Below are 19,926 nucleotides of genomic sequence, written 5' to 3'. Positions count from 1 at the left end.
CTACTGGGGAAAATCTATAGATCTACGTGGCGTATATTACATGTTTGTTTGTTTGTTTTGTTTAACGACACCACTAGAGCACATTTATTGTTTATTAATCATCGGCTATTGGATGTCAAACATGGTCATTTTGACACAATCAGAGAAAAAACACGCTAGTTTTCAACTAGTAGCAAGGGATTTTTATATGCACTATCCCACAGACAGGATAGCACATACCACGGTCTTTAATGTCCCTTTAATCATCGGCTACTGGATGTCAAACATTTGGTAATTTTGACATACATGCTTAGAGAGGAAACCCGCTACATTTTTCCATTAATAGCAAGGGATCTTTTATATGCATCATCCCACAGACATGATAGTACATACCACGGCCTTTGATATACCAGTCGTGGTGCACTGGCTGGAGAGAGAAATAGCCCAATGGGCCCACCGACGGATATAGATCCTAGACCGACCGCACGCCAAGCGAGCGCTTTACCACTGGGCTACGCCCCGCCCCTATATTACGTGAAGGCTTATTTTCTATTTTTACCAATGAATTCGTGTTCTAATTTTGATACATTTAAAGGTAAATACATGTACCTAAATATGGTTAATTTATCTGATGATACGAAGACTTGAAAAATTAATAGCAGTTTTGTATTGTATATTATTTATTATTTTTAATAAGTTTAGAAGAACAAAAAGAAGAAGAAAAAGAGGAAGAGAAGAAGAAGTAGAAGAAGAAGAAACGAATAAAAAATAAGAATATAGCAATACACATGTCTATCTGGCACCGCATGATACTGATTTTCGTTTCTTTTGTTCACATACCCATTTTAGGCTAAATACATTATTTAAAGACAATAGTTTATACAAGTAACTTCATTTTATGTTTCTCTAAATTTGACTAATAATGAGCTTTAATATTAAAAGTTGGTAGGATACTTTTATAATAATTACCTCATTGTTTAATTTATAGATGCATTGTACGTTAAGATTTATTGCGCGCCGTTACGCTCTGAATGTCACTTCGCGGTGTTACGTCAGTTGGTGCTTTGATCGGTTCTTCCAGTTGTAATTAACGGTTTATCAGCACCGGTTTGGCGCCTCCGTATAGCGCAAGCAACCTGAATCGCACCACTGACCCACTTTATAGCCCAGGTCGAAAACTCGCATACATTACGGAGCGCGTGAGGTCAGTGGTCCGAGTTAAGGACACGACCCGCTTGCACATGGTCAGTTATCAAGTCGACCTAGTGAGTCCCGCGCTCTCTGTACACGCTCAATACTTCTATAACACGACCAGGCGAGCGAGACACTCGAAATAGACCAGACATTAATGTCAATACATAGCCGTCACTACAAACATGTACAGCGTCAGTACTTGGACACTAGATATATCTGATTTATTACAAGTGTACTGCTAACACCTGTGGTGCGTGAAGCAGCAATAAAATTAGTCTTCTTGAAAACAATATATTTTATCAGCGATGTTTAGAGCATGTTATTTATCTCTTTAATTATTTGTTGTTATATTTTCCGGGAACTTCCTTTCGTTCATTTGCCAGACAACTGTTACACGTAATCATGATGTCCATAAAACCTTCCACCCCTGGATCAAAAATGGATTGCACCGCGGCCGGGTCAGCCAACTGCAGCGCATTCGGGTCCATCACGCTTCACTTGACCATAAGACTTTTGGGCGTGCATACTGACGTTATGTTAGCGCTCTACATAGGGATATACTGTCGGCAGCTATTGGACTGATAAATTCAATATGAGGGCGGCCAAGCCACGGCCTGTCAGCCGATAAAACAGACCTTACGAGGGACATAGTCTCAAAGTGACAAATAGCCAATCGTGTGTTCTCTACGAGTTGGCCACTTTCGTCCAAACATAACAGTTAGACGTAATAGTTTGACAGTTCGTACACTGAGATTGACCATCTCGTAAGTGCTGAAATCGACAGCGTTAGCCCGTAACGGCTATTGTGACTTTTAATCACTCAGCGGACAGTGGTCAGTTGGTCAGTGTTGGACGGTGACCTTAAATAACCTTTGGTGGCGGGCAGACGATCGTGACCTGACGGAAGGACGGAAGGAAAAAGCCAGACACGGACGAAAGAGACAGGTGCGGGAAAGTGTTTTCCCATGATTCCGCTGTAAAACCGCCATCTTTGTTGATATTCTTTGTCCAGATGTAGCCTCGGAAGTTCAGGGTTTTAATGTATAGGTCGGTACGATGTCACGCCGAAAACAAGGCCGCCCACAGCAACGGAAAACCATTGATTCTTGTAAGTACAATTTTATTGTTTGTTTGTACTTGTTTTATTCGAATTTTCGGTTGTCATGTAATGACACTCGAACACGGACTTACAGGGTCTGCCCTAAATGGTCAGGCGAGGGGACCTCCGTAACTATCTTTCTCTTTGTTGTTACATCACGCATACGTAGAATTTCGCACGCTTCGCATCACGTTGAGAAGTGCGCGGAACTCATAAAGGCTATATAAAACAGAAAACACCTTATGAAATCGTACGAACGTAAAAGCATGCAATAACAAAAGTATTGGATCACTATGGATATTTTTTCTTATGCATGTTTTTTTTTTTTTTTTTTTTTTTTTTTTTTTAAGTAAAATATAAGAACATTTTAGAATAACCCAAAAATTAATTTCTAATTAAATACTAGTTAATTAATCCAGTAAAATAAATTCATATTTGTTGTAATGATAAGTTTTGCTGAATTTGGTAGTGTTTTTATTTAGTAGGTAGGCAGCTAGGCTGAATAAAAATGTTCAAAAACAATTTCCTATTTCAGTAAATTTAAAGTAATTTTAAAACAGTTTTGAGAAGTTGATATTATATTTTCTTTTGCAATATTTTGAATATTTTATTATTATATTTTCAGGGCCGTAGCTAGGGTTTTTTGTTTGGGGGGGGGGGGGGGCAACTGAGTAGTTAAGTCTAAAACTCCTTAAACAGTTAAGAAGAGAATTTTCTTTAAGTTTCTATAATCTTTTCCGGATTTTTTTCAGGGACCCCTTGCCACCCTGCTAGCTACGGCCCTGATTTTAATGTTTTGATTGAACCCTATTTTCCTATTTTATATGGTAGATATGCATATTAAAAGTTTTTATTTAAACTCATATTTGAAAAGAATATTACAAGCTTTAAAAATAAATGTCATAGGTCTATTCTCAGAAAATTACTGATGACTTTTAAACAATTTAATGACCAAAACCAACAATAACTACTTTTTGTTGATGTACTGGGTTTTGTTTTTCTTCTGTTGCACTCCCTTTCCATTTTATGGTTGCTTAATTACTTTTATGTAAAAACTAATATACTTACTTGAATTAAATAATATTTGGATAATTATTTAGTATTTAATTAGTGTATTTATTTGTAATAAAGATCAATTTAAAAAAATCATATTTTATTGATCTGTAAATTAATAAATAAATAAATATTATCCAACATATTTATTTTTAAATTGAAGACATGCATTTTATGGCAGTTTAACCTGGTTTCTGCCTAGCCATCAGTTTAAATATGATGAGTATTTTTTAACTAATTATTAATTCATAGATCAATATGACTTAAAAATATATTAAATATTAAAAATATGTTGTTTTAGTATATCTTGTAAAATATAGACATTACAGAAATGAGTATGGGGAGTGAATGCCATCAAAGGTAATATTTTTTTTAATCCAACACCCACCAAATAAAAATAAAAACAATTGTTTATATTATTAAAATAAATAAATCAATAGTTTTTAAAAAAATCAATGCCTTCTCCATCCCCAGTAATAATTTTAGGAACAGTCCCTAGCCACAAGTCTTCCTACAGAATCAATTTGTTTCTTTTTGAGTTTTCTGCCCAGAAGAGGGTGTGCATAATGAAAATAAATGCTTCAATGGCTAAGGTGTGAATGTGTCCATTGCTTTCTGATGGGTTTATTGGGATCAATTAGTGTGACTCTGTTTGCCTTATTTGTATATCACTTAGCATAAGAGGCCACACCCTCCAGCAGTAGTAGTAGCTTCCTGAAGAAGTGTGTTGTTTATTGGAAGTAAACAGCTGGATAGCTTTCTGTTGATCTGTTTCTTCACAAGAACTTGAGTTGCAGTTCTCACATTGTAATAATGTTATTTGGCGATTTGGCAGTTTTCTCTTGCTGACTTCACAAGTTGGTTTGCTTTCTTTATTTCCTGGTTTATTTCCACCACATGCTGAAGAGATCCATTCTATAGTCTGTATGTATTTTATAGTTGACAGCTTCCCACACTTTTAAGACAATGTTATGGGTTTGATTTTGACCATTTAAATTTATATCTTAATTTTGCATTTTGTAAGGATATTGGTACAACAACTTAGCAGAAAAGCACAATTGTTTTATATTTATTTTGTTACATACAAGTTAACACTTGACAACAACTGAATCTGTTGTAGCTGATACATTGCTGTTGTTTTTAAACATGTTGAAGATGGTGAAAGATTGTTACACTGATTACATTACACTGTTTTATATAATAATTATGTTTATTGTATGTATGAGAGTACTTGTAATTGAACCAATGTTGATTAGATATGTTTGGGGGTTGATACACTTTATTTTTGATGTCATGCCATTTTTATCGCAGCATGTTTATTTTATTTTGTCTTTTTGGGGCTTTAATTTTTTTTTTTACTATTGTAAAAAATAATTCTATTTCTGTCCAGTTCTATTTTTAAGTGGTAATAAATTCTTATTAACACAATACTGATAATGTCGATACTGGTACCAATACCTATATCAAGTAGAGCTTTTGGTATACTCGGCATTAAATGCATTCCCGAGTTACAGCTCACCTGCTAATTTCATATCTCTTTTTCAAGTTTAAGTTTATTTATTGCTGTACATTTTGTAAAACTTAAAATACATAATAAATGCATGTCTGTATACAGTATGTACAGTATAATGGTGGGGAGTGATTTTCACATAATATGGTAAATCATCAGCCATTTTGCATTCGTCAGATATATTGTTAGTGCTTTACTAAATGGCGGAAAACATTTTTCAATACCAAGATTTCAGTATTTTGAGATTTGCTTGGTACGGTAAATCTGTATTGTCATGATGCCGATACCGAACAGTATATGCAGTATACTGCCCAGCTCTAACATATATTCATCATGCTTTGGGTTCTAGGATTGAACCTTCTCGGTAAACCCTTTGGTTTTTTCTCTCATTCTAACCAGTGCTACAAAACTGGTATATAAAAGCTGTGTTATGTGCTGTGTAGGAAGTGAATATAAAAGTCTCTTTAAATGTAGCAGGTTTCCTCTGATGACATGTCTGATATCCAATAGCCGATGATTAATTAATTAATTAATGTGTTCCAGTGGCATTGTTAAACAGTTTAAAGTTTGTTTTGTTTAACGACACGACACCACTATCTAGTGCATTCATTTATTAATCATCGGCTGTTGGGTGTCAAACATTTGGTAACTTTGATAGAAAACCTGCTATATGTTTCCATTAGTAGCAAGGGATCTTTTATATGCATAATCCCACAGACAGAATAGTCCATACCAAGGCCATTGATATATATATATATATATATATCATTACTGGCTGCATTGTTAAACAAAACAAACAAGTATTAATCATCACCATCATCATCTCCTAGGGACAGAATGCTTAAATTTATCTTTAATCTGTTTGGTTCTGGTTATTTTATTGAATAACACCTCAGCAAATTTTTAACCGGCTATTTGCTGTTTAACATGCTTGGATGGTTTGACACTTCTAGATGGTAAGAGTGGAAAGCAACATCCACAACATATATTACTCGTGCTGAATAGACCATAAATCTCTTTATGTATGTATGTATGTATGTATGTATGTATGTATGTATGTATGTATGTATGTATGTATGTATGTATGTATGTATGTATGTATGTATGTATGCATGCATGTATGCATGTATTGATGTATGTATGTATTGATGTATAAATAATTATATATTGTATGTATGTATGTATGTGTCTGTGTGTGTGTAATACTATGTGTGTGTGTCTGTGTGTATGTATTGATGTATGAATATCTATATATATTGTGTGTGTGTGTGTGTGTGTGTACTTTTTTTTAGATGAGGCGACTAGTGATATTTCAGTCATCGACTATAATCGAAAATTCATTGCTTGGGCTCACCAGTGTGATGATCGATTGTAAAATTCATAGTCGATTGTCACGGAAAATGTTAACTAATTACAGTTGAAATAGTCTGGGGTTTGAATAAATATATTAAATGTAGGATCTGACCAAGTGAGTACAACAACAGATGCACAGTCCTAATAATTCAAATATTTATATATTCTTACAGATTATGTAACCAAACGTTTGCCAGTTGTATGAGGTGATCGATGATGAAATTCCAACCGATTTCTAACACTAGAGACTGCACATACCTTTGATATAACGGTCATGGGGTATTGGTTGGCAGTGATAAATGAAGACAAATAATGTTTGTTTATAAGTTATCTTAACTGTCTGGCATCTTTCACTTGTCTGTCTTTGTCAAATGCTTCAACAAATTTATTATAATTTGTCTTGGTCAGCTTATCTCTGCTAACTCAGACTTTTGTTTTTGAAGGGGAATGTTTGCACCCCTGCACCACCATTATTCTGTTTTATGGGTATGAGACACCATACACTTCATCCGAACAAACTAAACATTGAGCTCTTTAATTACATTATATAAACTTCCCTATTTTAATTAAGTTTTTAAATATATTTTTGGTAGACTTCCCCATTTTAATGAATTAAAAAAAAATAAAAAAATTGTAATGTACCCATTTTAATGATTTACTGAATGTGGTTCGCAAACTAATAAAAATTATTATTCCCCAACTGTGACCACCAGTACTGATTATTTTAGGAAGTGTGATTTTCCCTCCTAGATATTTTGAAGATTGCAGTTTTATTCTCATAGATTTTACTAAAATAAGTCTTCTAATGCTGTTAATATACAATATATATATATATATATATATATATATATATATATACACACGTGTAATTACATTGAAGTAAACCAATATGTTCACTGTAACATGGTCAAAATTAAGAATTCACTATAATCCAGTTATTCCTCCTCAAGTTAGATTACAAAAAAGCATAATGATGACTTGAATATTCTAATATTTTAATGTTTAAATAGCTTGTAATATTATTCATCTTCAAATATATGTGCATTGTTTTATTTCACCTTTTAAATGACTGGTAAAAAAAAAAAAAAAAAATTCTACATATGAAGAAAATGGTGTAATATAATTTAATATATGATCTGTGACACATCTCATCTTTTCATTGCAGTTTTTGAGGCATTTGTAATGGCTTAGATTGAAAAATGTTTGTGAGATGATATATGTGCGTGGGGCGGGTGGCTTGAAACAAGGCATCTACCCAACTCGAAATGTTTGCTAAAATTTGGGGTAATTTGACAACCTTTCTATTCATCTATGTAATTTATGATGTAAACTGATGAATGAATGCATGTCTTATTTGCAGTTGTGAATGCTAGGTTAATATTTTTAAATGATTCAGTGACTGAACGACTTTGTTACATTTGTATTTACATTAGTACATAGTTTACAATTTTAATATCCATGAAGTCTGATAAATCTGTAAATAGTGGGATGTAGTTCAGGTCTCGAACTTTATAATTTGTTACCTACGACAATTTTGAAAGATATAGTCAAAATACTCACCTATGTAGTGATGTTCCAATGATCGATTAAAATTGAAACTTGATCGGTTTGATTGATGTGATGATCGATAATAAAAATCCATAATCAATTGTGTGGGGAAATGTTCACTGTAACTGTTCCTCTAGTTTAGATGATGGAATTGATGTAAATACATGGGGAGTTGGGGCTTATTTTCATTAAAGGTAAAATTAACCATTCATAGGGTCTACATAATGGTGAATAAAATAATAGGTGCATGATGCTTACAGTTCAAATCCTTCTTATGTTCATATAATTCTAATTCTTGGTGCCAACATTATAATCGATGGTTGATGATGACGTTCCAATGGTTTCCCAACAATACGCCTATGTGGCAAATTTGAGCGTGCCTAAAGCAATAACTTTTGTATCAAATAAACACAAAATCTAAAATATTCCTTCAGCTGATGACAGTAATGTTTATTCATTGACAAAAAACTGCCATCTGTAATGCCCTTGACCTATGACAATTCATATTGCAACTATGGTAATTGCTGATGGTGCCGCCATTAAGTTTGAGCCCTGTATTAGTTGCATGAATGAGAAACATACCTGAAGTATGATGGGACATTGATTCCCATTGGTGGACAGAGCCATTAGCTTTTACTTGTTCCAACCAATGCTTCAAGGTAATATATCAAATGCCATGATATGTGCTATCCTGTTTTTCAGAAAATGTGTGTGTGTGGCACCATATTGCAGTTTATAAGTTGTTTATAATCAGCCAAGTAATAAATGCAGGGATGTGAGAGCTACGCGGAAATGCACAAATGTGCTTTTCCATTTCATCTAAAAAAAAAAAAAACATGATGTTCAGTGCTGTTGACCACACAATGTTCATTTGCATGTTTTCACGGTTTCAAGTTTATCATGTGTGCCGTATATTATAAGTTATAACTAGTTTAGATTTGTTAACATTTTTTTTCAGGAACCCCGGCCACAGTAAACTTCTTTGTTCCAGCCCCTCTCACATCCCTGTAAATGTAAAACATTGCCTGAAAACCCCCAGCAGCCTGTGGTTTGTTATTTTCTAACCCATGTGTATCTTGATTAGCATGTTTGATACGTACATAATGGCTGGTGATCAAACAGGCAAACATTCCTTTCCTTTTTTGTCTTAACTATCTGTTTTATTGAGATTTCTGCTTGTAATAAAACTGGAAAGTAATTTCGACCTATGGCTACAATGGCTACTTGTATCTTGGGCTCCAGCAAATAGACAGATAGTAGGAGCTGGCCTTCTTTCACTCTTGGTGTTGACTGTCACGGCTTTCCATGTGGAATGGTAACGCGCCACATAAGCTCTCCATTTGTGTCGGCCATACTCTGAGGCTGATGAGGGCAGAGATGTTTGTCGAGTTAATTTAGACAAGGCTTTTTCTCCCTGTGTAAAATGTTTCAAAATGTTTTCTGACAAGAACTATTTGGCAGTTCTCCCTTACATGGGGGGAATTTGTGTGCCGGCTTCACCGTGGAATGAATCACAGTTGTATAACATGTATGTCGGGTGACCACCAAAGAGGCATAGTGGTCTATGGGTTCATGGCACTTGCGAGAGATAACTTTACTGTGTCAATGGATTATTCTTTAATGCTATCCTGAAGATATCAATAATATGACATATTTTACAAGCGATCATATTTCATTGAGTACCTAATGTCTAATGTTGAATTTTGCAGAAACGATCAGTTGTGCCAGTGCAAAAGTGTGGTAAAATTGATCTGCAAAGACATTTTAATCATTAAAAATGATGTAAATTATGTTTTGGAAATCTGCCGATGAATACTTAATTTTATCAAATCCATGTGTAAAACTTTTCAGACCAAGAAGCTAAATTAGTGTATTTTAAAATGTTGAATATAAGACTGGCCAATTGGAAATTATTTTATCATTTGAATATATATATATTAATTACCAGAATAAATATTGCATTCATTGATCTATCATTATTTTTATTTTGTAATAATAATTTAATTTTTGTATTTAATTTCAGTGAATTTTCTTGAAAATGACAACATGTGCTTTCATGTCTAATGGGTTTGCAGAAACTAGTTTTCAATAAATAGTTGGTTTTAATATTTTAACAACTTGTACATTGTGGAAAGATTGCAATCTACAGTATATGGCATGGTGTCTGTTACATAAAAATTTATATTTTTTATGCAAGGTAGTCATTTTATTCTGTTGGTGTCAGCCATTTCAGTTTAGCAAAACTAAATGCTATGTAAAAGTAAATTGCTTCAGATAAAGTGTAGGCCTATATTGCTTTGGCATTTGTACTTTTTAATACATCACGATATCTTTACTGAAGTTCCATTTGCAAGAAAAACCTGTGGCTGTTAATGATTTTAGTTTGATGTTGCAGAACGCTGACATGAATTTCGAGGGCAAGGGCCATGGATGTTGAAAGTAACCTCCCAATCTTCTATCCCTTCAGTAATCAGTTGTGAAACAGGCCAAAGCATATAGTAGTTTGTTAGGTAATAGTCTTGTATGATGTATTGATTTGTGATCTCACCTGACATTTAGATCACAGGCTACAAGTCTGTGCAGAGAACTATGACGATTATTCTCTTACATATAACATAGTTTTTTCCCTAAAAATTTGGCAAGGCATGGTAGACTCAACACTTTGGGAGGCTTTTTCATAATTTTCAGGGCTCTTTTATGTAAAAAAAAAATATAAATAAATAAATAATAATAAAAATAAAAATGTGCTGTTAAACAGTAGTAGATTATAATTTTTTAATTGGATGTGAAGTCGTAATTCATATACATAGCTGTACATTTTCTGGATGTTTTTATAAATACCATTTTAGAATTAATTACCAAAAAAGGGTTTGTTTAATAATCTCATGGTAGATTGGCATTGATGGTGTGCTGATTAGGAAAAAATGGTGCTAGATTGTTGAGGCATGGTGCCACACCATGCTAAAACTTGCTAGGGGGAAACACTATTATATATAGGTGAAGGTTCTATCCATAAGACAATGTGACATGTAACATGCTTGCCATGGGGTGGGACTTAACCCAGTGGTAAAGCACTCGCTTGATGCACAGTCAGTTTGGGATCAATCCCCATCGGTGGGCTATTTCTCGGTCCAGCCAAGGCCATGGTGTGTACTTTCCTGTATGTGGGATGGTGCATATAAAAGAACCCTTACTACTAGTGGAAAAAATGTAGCAGGTTTCCTCTAAGACTGTAAAAATTACCAAATGTTTGACATGCAATAGCCAATGATTAATAAATCAGTGTTCTCTAGTAGTATCATTAAACAAAACAAAAATTAACATTTAACTTTAGCTTGCCATTGGTTGGGCCTGACCGGTGCGTGGAGAAAAGTTTTCATCAGCAATATTGCTGCCAACCACCACTTACAATGGCATATAATGTCATGGATCTCACACAAGTGGCCCCACCAATTATTAGTTGCTGCTCAGTTGCACATTGATGCTTATTTAAATTAATAAATTGGAAAAATAAAATTTGCAAACCCATCTGTCCTTTCCAATTATGCAATACAGATCAAAGAGAATGGTTTTTTTACAGATGCATACATTGCTTAGTGTTGATTGGACAGCTGGTTAGAAGGAAAGAGTAAAGACTGTGCATCCAGAACTATTTTGCATCATACCACCCATGATTCTTGAATAATAGAAGCCAGAAACACTGGCAAGATGTCCCCAGAGCTGATTACGTAGGTAACAAAGGCGACGAACACACTCCACTGCCCAGTGAAATTTGTTTTAACAGGTCTGCAATGCAGTCAGCAGACTGTGTCCAAAGCCCACCAATCATGGTACGTCTGCTCAACTGGCTAGATAGGACAAAAAGCCAGACTGTGCCGGAGTTGCTTGACCTGTCACCATGTGGCATAATTGGAGCACTTTTTTTATTGCTTCTCTCAATGTCACTGTATACAGGTTTTACACCACCGGCCATTTTTTTTATAACAGATATATAGATATTTATATAGTATATATATGTGCGCGTGTGCAAGTACAGAGAAGGCTTGCGATTGTAATCACTACACAGATAAATGAGTTGTAAAGAGCAACTCGTACATAACAACCACTTGTGTATAAAGGGCAAGTTTGCATAGAAATTACTATTTTCACATGTCACTTATTTATAAAGGTCAGTAGGTCACATGGGTAACCCAAAGTTACAGACAGGGTGAACTGTGCTAACCTGTTTTAAGAGGCCACCTCTTATGATATATATGAACATATTTTTCTAACACAGGTAATCAATTAGAAAGGAAAGAAATATTTAGTAACACCTCATTATATTTTAAACTACAGTTATTTGGTAAAATTATTCTGTGTCTAACATGATTATTCTGACATCAGAGAGAGAGAGAGACAGAGACAGAGAGAGCGAGAGAGAGAGAGATGAATCATGCTGGGCTTCTTTTGCTGAAAAAATTAGCAAGGATCTTTTATATGCACATTCACATAAACAGGATAGTACATACCACATATTTTGATGAATGAATGAATGTTTAACGACACCCCAGCACGAAAAAATACATCGGCTATTGGGTGTCAAACTATGGTAATGCAAATAAATAAAGTGATGATCAACATCAATATAAAAATTCAAGGTTTAAACAAAAACAGTGTAAAGAACAGTGTAAAGAACTGTACAAAAACACAAATATCACAGAATTTTATGGATACTGAATTTTACTCAAAACTTCAATTTTGTGCTGTATTGGCAATTCTCAAAGAGAATGTTACACCCCTGCACCACAGTGAGGTTACAGCACGCGCAGGGGATATTTTGATGTACCAGTCCATTGAGGTCTGTTGTTAGTATGACCCTTCACATATCTGATGAGTGCTCTATCACTGAGCTGAATTCCACATTACTAATTAGTTTGCAGCCCATGTTCTGGTACTCAAAAAACATTTGGCAAATTTTATTTTAATTTGCAAATTAATTTCAAGTAATGATTGATATTTTAATGGAAACAAACTGCCAATTTCAGCAATTTCTGAAGTTCAATAGATAATTTGGCTCAATTTTCTATTCAGCAGAGTTAGCTCTGAATTAGGTATCATAGTGTGATAATTGTTTGTTTCCGTACATACATGTTATGTGTACCCCATTCTTTCAGATGTGCTTTAGTGGGTTACAGACCTCTGAAACTGCAGGGACGGTGTTAGCGTTTGATTAAACAGGGTTGCTTTGGGTGTAGTTGATATTAACAATTTACAACTGTTGATGATGTACTGGGGTGTAGTTATTACCAGTCACAAGTGTTGATGATGTACTGAGGTGTAGTTGATATTACCAGTCACAAGTGTTGATGATGTACTGGGGTGTAGTTGATATTACCAGTCACAAGTGTTGATGATGTGTTGGGGTGTAGTTATTACCAGTCACAAGTGTTGAAGATGTACTGGGGTGTAGTTGATATTAACATTTGATATTAAAAGTCACATGTATTGATCATGTGCTGGGGTGTAATTGATATTAACAGTCACATGTGTTGATGATGTGCTGAGGTGTAGTTGATATTAACAGTCACATGTATTGATGATGTGCTGGGGTGTAGTTGATATTAAAAGTCGCATGTGTTGATGATGTGCTAGGGTGTAGTTGATATTAAAAGTCACATGTATTGATGATGTGCTGGGGTGTAGTTGATATTAAAAGTCACATGTATTGATGATGTGCTGGGGTGTAGTTGATAGTAACAGTAACAGGTGTGGATGATATGTTACCAGCAACAGCTATCAATCTTATCTGACTCCAGCAGAAATTAAACCAAGAATATCACCTATTTTGTGTAACAGGTTGTGTAACTTATGTCACGTGTAAATACTGTCACAGATGTGGTCATGTATTGTTTGAACACATTCCCATTCCTTGGAAAAATCCATCACTGGTGCGCTAATTAAGTGTCTTACCCACCAAGCCTTAATCCAGCTGTCTGACATGAACATCCTGTATCCAGTATGATCCAATGTAATCCAGCTTGTCATTTTATGTCAGAATTGTTGCTTTCATCACAGAAAAAGGATAAAAAAATAAAATAAAAAAGATTTTTTTAACAGGCTTTTATGGCTGCTTAATTTAGGGTGCGCCAAGGAAATGTTGTTTTTCTTTTTTGTGGTTGATTATAGGGTGGATCGTGCTTGATGGATTCATCAGGGTTTTTTATTTTTTACCACCACCCCCAACTAAAGACATCACATCAATGGTTGTTGTATGTACAGTCCTCTATAGGAAATTGCATATAAAAGATGCCTTGCAGTGGCAGGAGTTGCCTTTGTAGTTGCAGTGGTTTTCCTCTTCATTTCTAGACACCAAATAGCCAGTTTGAAATGTCAGGCACATATAAAAGAAAATTGTGTGAGGATGGGGAGTCTAGTCCTCCCTGGCCCTAGCGTTATAACAGCTTGCTCTCAATGTGCATGCCAAATTATATCCATGTCCAAGGGGAGTCCAGATAGCAGTGAGTGATGTTTTTAGGTGTGTTGGGTCATGCTCACCTGTAAAATACATTGAAAAAAGAAAAGATTTTCAAACAGCAAGGGGTGTGTGTGTGTGTTTCGACTACAACCCCTGCCCCCCCCCCCCCCCCCCCACACCTCTGCAGACATTCCTGAATGTGCTGATATTTTGTTAAACTTCTATTTTTCCATTTAATAAATCAATATGCATATGTATTATTGTGTGCTACAAGTGATGTTACAAATTGTTGGTAATAATCGGCCCAGATGTTTAGAACTGTCCTGTGTATAGATCTGCATATGTCATAATCTATATCAATTTACACAGTTAAATGTTTGCTGGACAAGTAAAAACAAACTATGGTGATATATTGATTCATTTTTACAACTGTCGCTTAAATAATTTGCATATACGTGCATATAGTAATATAGGTTGTTTGCAATAAATAATCTTCATTTTTAGTGTCAAAGATTCAGGTCATAAGGTCATTCTGGAGATGTTAACCAGACACCACTATAGCTAGCCTTACCACATACCACAGATAAAATAATACCGTAATAAGGACATTTTTATTTTAAATTTTATGTATTTGTATTGATTTATGCCATTGTATTATGATTTTTTTTTTTTCATTTTCTTTTGTTGTACATTAATTAGTACAGTGATAAATCCTACTTACATATTTTTATGCCCAACTTTCACCTGAAACTTTTCTGTGACAGTTTGAAATCAAACATGAATATGACAAACTGGAAAACAAATATTGCTTCTTGTTGTTTTTTGGTATCTGTTTCTTCATTGTCATTTTAAAAGTGCAGGAGTTTTATAAATATATATTAATTTCATATTTCCATCAGACATATTAAAAACCATCACACACACCCTCTCCCCCTCCCCCCCCCCCAAAAAAAAACTTCTTACTTAAACCACTGAATGGAAATGTGCTACCAAAATTACATTTATTTGGTGCAGCTTTACCAGTTTGCTTCTGTTTTATTTGCATTAGCATTTTCTTCTTTAAATTAAAAAAAATAATAATTAAAAGTGAATTTTTTTTAATTACCAGCCTGTGGCTAAAAGGGTAGTTGAGTTACATTAAATAATTATTATACCAATATCTTAATGGTGGGTGTTTTGTTGTTTTTATTTATTTATTTTATTATTATTTAAAAAAAAAAAAAAATTACATGAATTTGTTAAACAGATTATGACAATTTTAGATTTACAATTTTAGATTTATAACATTTAATTTTTTCATAAACTGATTATTTTGTTTATTTATTTGACATCCAGTAGCTCATATATATGTGTATATATATATATATATGGCCGCTGCTTTTTTTTTCATCTTGAGGGGTATTACCAGTAAACATCCATTCATATATTTTTTATGAACTGTAACTTATTTTTTTCATGAATATAAATAACTTTTTATCTAAAATATAACATGGTCATTTTTTTTCATGAGCTATAACTCTTTGCTAATTGTGTTTATGAACTATAAACTCATTTTTTTTCATGAACTCTACTTCTTATGTGTCATAAATAAAAATGCTAAGGAATAGATAAATAATTTATGACCTGTGGAAAACTGGATAAACCACAAATGACCTAACAATACACAAAGCTGCACTGAAATGGAAGACATTTGCTATCATATCTAATACAAACACTCCCAAACAAATGCAGACACATGTACACGCACACACACACACATACGCCAACATGCTTGTACATATGGACAAACAAATTTGTTGATTCAATGGAATGGCAATCCTATATATTATATCTTCACAGCATGAATATCTATGACCATTTCAAATGTGTTTTTCTCCCTCCCACTCTTCGTAGTCTTAATTCACAAACTGGTCATACCTATAAAAATGACATAATAGCTTTACTGAGACCTTTTTACTTGTCAGCACTCATTATGTTACATGCTTGAGCACATGTTAAATGAAGACGGTCCAACCATTAAAAACTGAAGTCTTTGTCATGGGGAGAATGAGTTACTAGTATATAGATAAATTTATATACATTGATAGTCTCTGTTAACTAAATTGTCAATCATTGCACCACGGGTAGATCTTCATTGTGGCAACACCACTAAACTTAGTTATTTCAGTACAGGACTGTATTAATAAATATTTACTGTTGGGGAAAATATTAGTTAGCCTTAAAGACACTGGCCCAAGTTTGCTGACATTATAAGATATTTCCTAATAATTAAATATTTTAGTTACTAAAATTATTTACTAAATACGTTTTTCTTGTTTAAAATATTTGTGTCTGTATATTCAATTTATTTCTGGTCATCATAATGTTTGTAAGTGGCCACAACTGGATTTGGTCTTCTAATAATTTCGTACATATGAAAAAAAAATATATATTAGGAACTAAAATGAAGTTAGATCCATTACAAACACTAGAACAATCAGAAACACATTTAATGTACAGCCAAGGGATGTTTTATGTAGAAAAATGTATTTAGTATATAATTGAAGTCGTTGAAATATTCTGTGTTAGGTGGCAATATCTTAGTAATGGTAACTAGTTTAGGGCAGTCTCTTTAACACTTATAACTGTGTATCGTGTACTGCATGAATATTATCTTTTTTTTAGATAAATCATGTATTATGGAAACAAATTTTGTGTATTTTTATATATAAGTGAATTCAACATCAAATCAAATTAAAAAAATATATATATTATAAATCAATCAAAGAAATAAAGTTTATTTAATAATTGGACAGACAAGCAAACAAAAATTAAAAATCTATCTATAGTGTAATATTGTAACAAAAATTTCTAAATTTAATATGAAAGCTTATTAGTTATAATATTGGTGTATGTGTGTGGTTGTCTGCTAAGGCACTTTTACTGATTTTAGTGTATACCTGAATAGAAAGATGTCACAATTAAAAAACAATTACATTAAAAACCCCATAAAATAAACAATATTAACAGTATTTGTATTTAGCTGTACATGCCAAATACATTTTAAAATCAGTAATTAGTAACTTGAATGCATTTAACATGTGATTTGTTTTATATATTTACAAGGAATAGTTGCTGTTTGAATAGGTTTTATTTTTGTGTCATATGTTTTATAAATAATATTCTTTCCATGATAAAAAGTTCAAAAGGACACCTAAATGGATCCATGGCTTTTGTATGTCAAACATCTGTGAGTGATTGAAAACATTACATTGTGTATGTGCTGCTAATTGGAGAGTAGTCTGCATGTCAGTGGCAGGTTTCTTCTCTAAAAACTTAAGACCAGGTATTATCATTACCATGTGATTGACATCTAATAACTGATAGATAAACAATTTTCTCTCTCTCTCTCTCTCTCTTTCTCTCTCTCTCTCTCTCTCTCTCCTCTCTCTCTCTCTCTCTCTCTCTCTCTCTCTCTCTCTCTCTCTCTCTCTCTCTCTCTCTCTCATTTAACAGTAAAGTTTGGGTGGGTTTTAAAAAATTATTGTTTAATGACACCACTAGAGCAAATTGCTTTATTAATCATTGGCTATTGGATGTCAAACATTTGTTAATTTGGTAGTTACATAATGAGACTGTATTACAATTACACCAAATAAAACATGGGAGTTTTTTTTTAAATAGCCCTCATTCAACTATACTTACTTTAATGATATTGAATTACCCAGATGTACACAACATTAATGTGAATGAAATTAGTTCTGCAGACTGAGGATTGCTTACTAAGCCACATGGAGGTGTTAATAACAGAGATAACAGTAAATTTAAAATTTCCGACAGCCTTGTGTCATTCTGACATTGTACTGAAAGTGTTGTGTTTTGTTTTGAGACATTGCCTGTAGGATCTACTTCCTGAGCTGCCAGCTCTGGCATGTTGCATGGCTGGACGACAATGGCTAGCCTCCACTAACACCGGTGTGTTACACCACAGGCCCGTAATATCACACAGGATGGCATAACACTGGTCCAGTGCCCCGTTTGTTCAGCCTGTTTACTGACCCGACTGGGACAAACCAACACTGGACATACCAGACATGGGTAGCCACCAAACACCATGAGTCATAGCTCTATAAACTGACAGCTCCTATAATGGATGACGTTGGGTTGGGATCATGGGCCCCCAGGTTAGGTAACTCTAGATAACAGAGGTCAGCCTTGGCGACCTCTGTGTCCCAAGTTGAGGCCACATAACCATCAATGGCCCCAGGCCAGTGGTGATTAAGGTTAGGCGGGTAACCTATATTTAGTATGAATAGGTGGGTTTTTTCACAATACACAAATTAAAGGTCCTGGGGTTCGTCTTGGTGATGTTCAATCAAGTGTGGAGATAAAAAAAAAAAAGTTGAGATGGCCTATGTTCAATTTGCTTGTAGTTTGTTAACAGTTCATGAACACTGTATTACGTGGTTCTTAATGTACTTTAGGTTTGTTTAGTAATTAATGAACACTGCATTTTGTGGCTCTCAATACAGTTGTGTTTTCCCAGATGAACACTGCATTGTGTGGAAGACTGCATAAACGCAGAGAACACCAGAGTTCATCGGAGGCCAGCAGATAAATGTGCTTGCAGTAAGTTCACTGAACCTGCAGTCTCTCCACTGATTGGTCACTTGGTTGCCTCACAGTATGCAAGTGGCGTTGTTTTTAATGTGTATTATGCAGCACACTTTTTGACATGGCTGCCCTAACATTGCAATTATAAATGAATCCATTGAAAATAAATGCATAGGTTTTGGGGGGGTAAATTTTGTTCCTTCGTTTGTTCGTGTGTGTGTGTGTGTGTGTGTGTGTGTGTGTGTGTGTGTGTGTGTGTGTGTGTGTGTGTGTGAGTGAGTGAGTGAGTGAGTGAGTGAGTGAGTGAGTGAGTGAGTGAGTGAGTGAGTGACTGGTGTTGGAGTGAGTGTGGACTGATTATGCCGCTATATGCCAGCAGTAGTCCAAGGATACTGGGGATCTGAGGCCAGATCCGATTTCAGTGTTGTACACCGGCCAAGGAACCATGGCATGGACAAAACCTGCAGTCTTCTGTCTGGCTGCTGAAGCATGTCACCAGGATGTAGGTTCTGTCTGCAGCAAGAGGGTTTGGCTCTCAGTTAAGATAGAAAATGGAAAGGAATAAAGTTTATTTTGTTTAACAACAACACTAGAGCACATTGATTTATTAATCATCGGCTATTGGATGTCAACCATTTGGTAATTTTGACATTGTCTCAGAGGGGAAACCTGTTATATTTTTCGATTAGTAATAGCAAGTGATCTTTTAAATGCACTTTCCCACAAACAGGAAAGCACATACCGTGACCTTTGACCAGTTGTGGTGCACTGGTTGTAACAGTGAAAAAGCTAATCAGTTGAATGGATCCACTGAGGTGGTTCAATCTTGCAACACAAGCACCTCATGCGAGCACTCAACCAACTGAGCTAAATCCCAGCCCTCTCATTTTAAACTGCAGCCATTTGGTGTCTAACATGGTTATTGTGATACTTTGTTGAACAAGATTTGCTGCTACCACATAAGCTATACTTGTACCAAAATCCAGCAAAGGATATTCTGTTTCCTGTGGATAGGACAGAACATATAGCTTTTGATGATGGGGTATCTGAGGTGGGTGTTAGCATTCTAATTTTATAATGCATGAGGGAAACATTCTAATATTTTGACCTCAAAGACTTAAGTGGTTAACTACAACTTTAAAA

At 34.6% G+C, this 19,926-nt stretch overlaps 1 protein-coding gene across 1 annotated transcript in view; it reads left to right on the top strand.

Annotated features, from left to right (window-relative positions):
* Positions 1–1,605: 1,605 nt before the first annotated feature.
* LOC121371661 (B-cell lymphoma/leukemia 11A-like) overlaps positions 1,606–19,926 on the top strand; it is a 78,766-nt gene continuing 60,445 nt past the window's right edge. Inside the window, exon 1 of the mRNA XM_041497721.1 lies at positions 1,606–2,281. Coding sequence (XP_041353655.1) covers positions 2,230–2,281 — 52 coding nt within the window. The 5' untranslated portion in view covers positions 1,606–2,229. The remainder of the gene's footprint in view (positions 2,282–19,926) is intronic.

Source organism: Gigantopelta aegis, chromosome 4 (genome assembly GCF_016097555.1).
Source record: "Gigantopelta aegis isolate Gae_Host chromosome 4, Gae_host_genome, whole genome shotgun sequence".
In the NCBI taxonomy this organism is placed as follows: Eukaryota; Metazoa; Mollusca; class Gastropoda; order Neomphalida; family Peltospiridae; genus Gigantopelta; species Gigantopelta aegis.
This window is presented reverse-complemented; position numbering and strand designations above follow the sequence as displayed.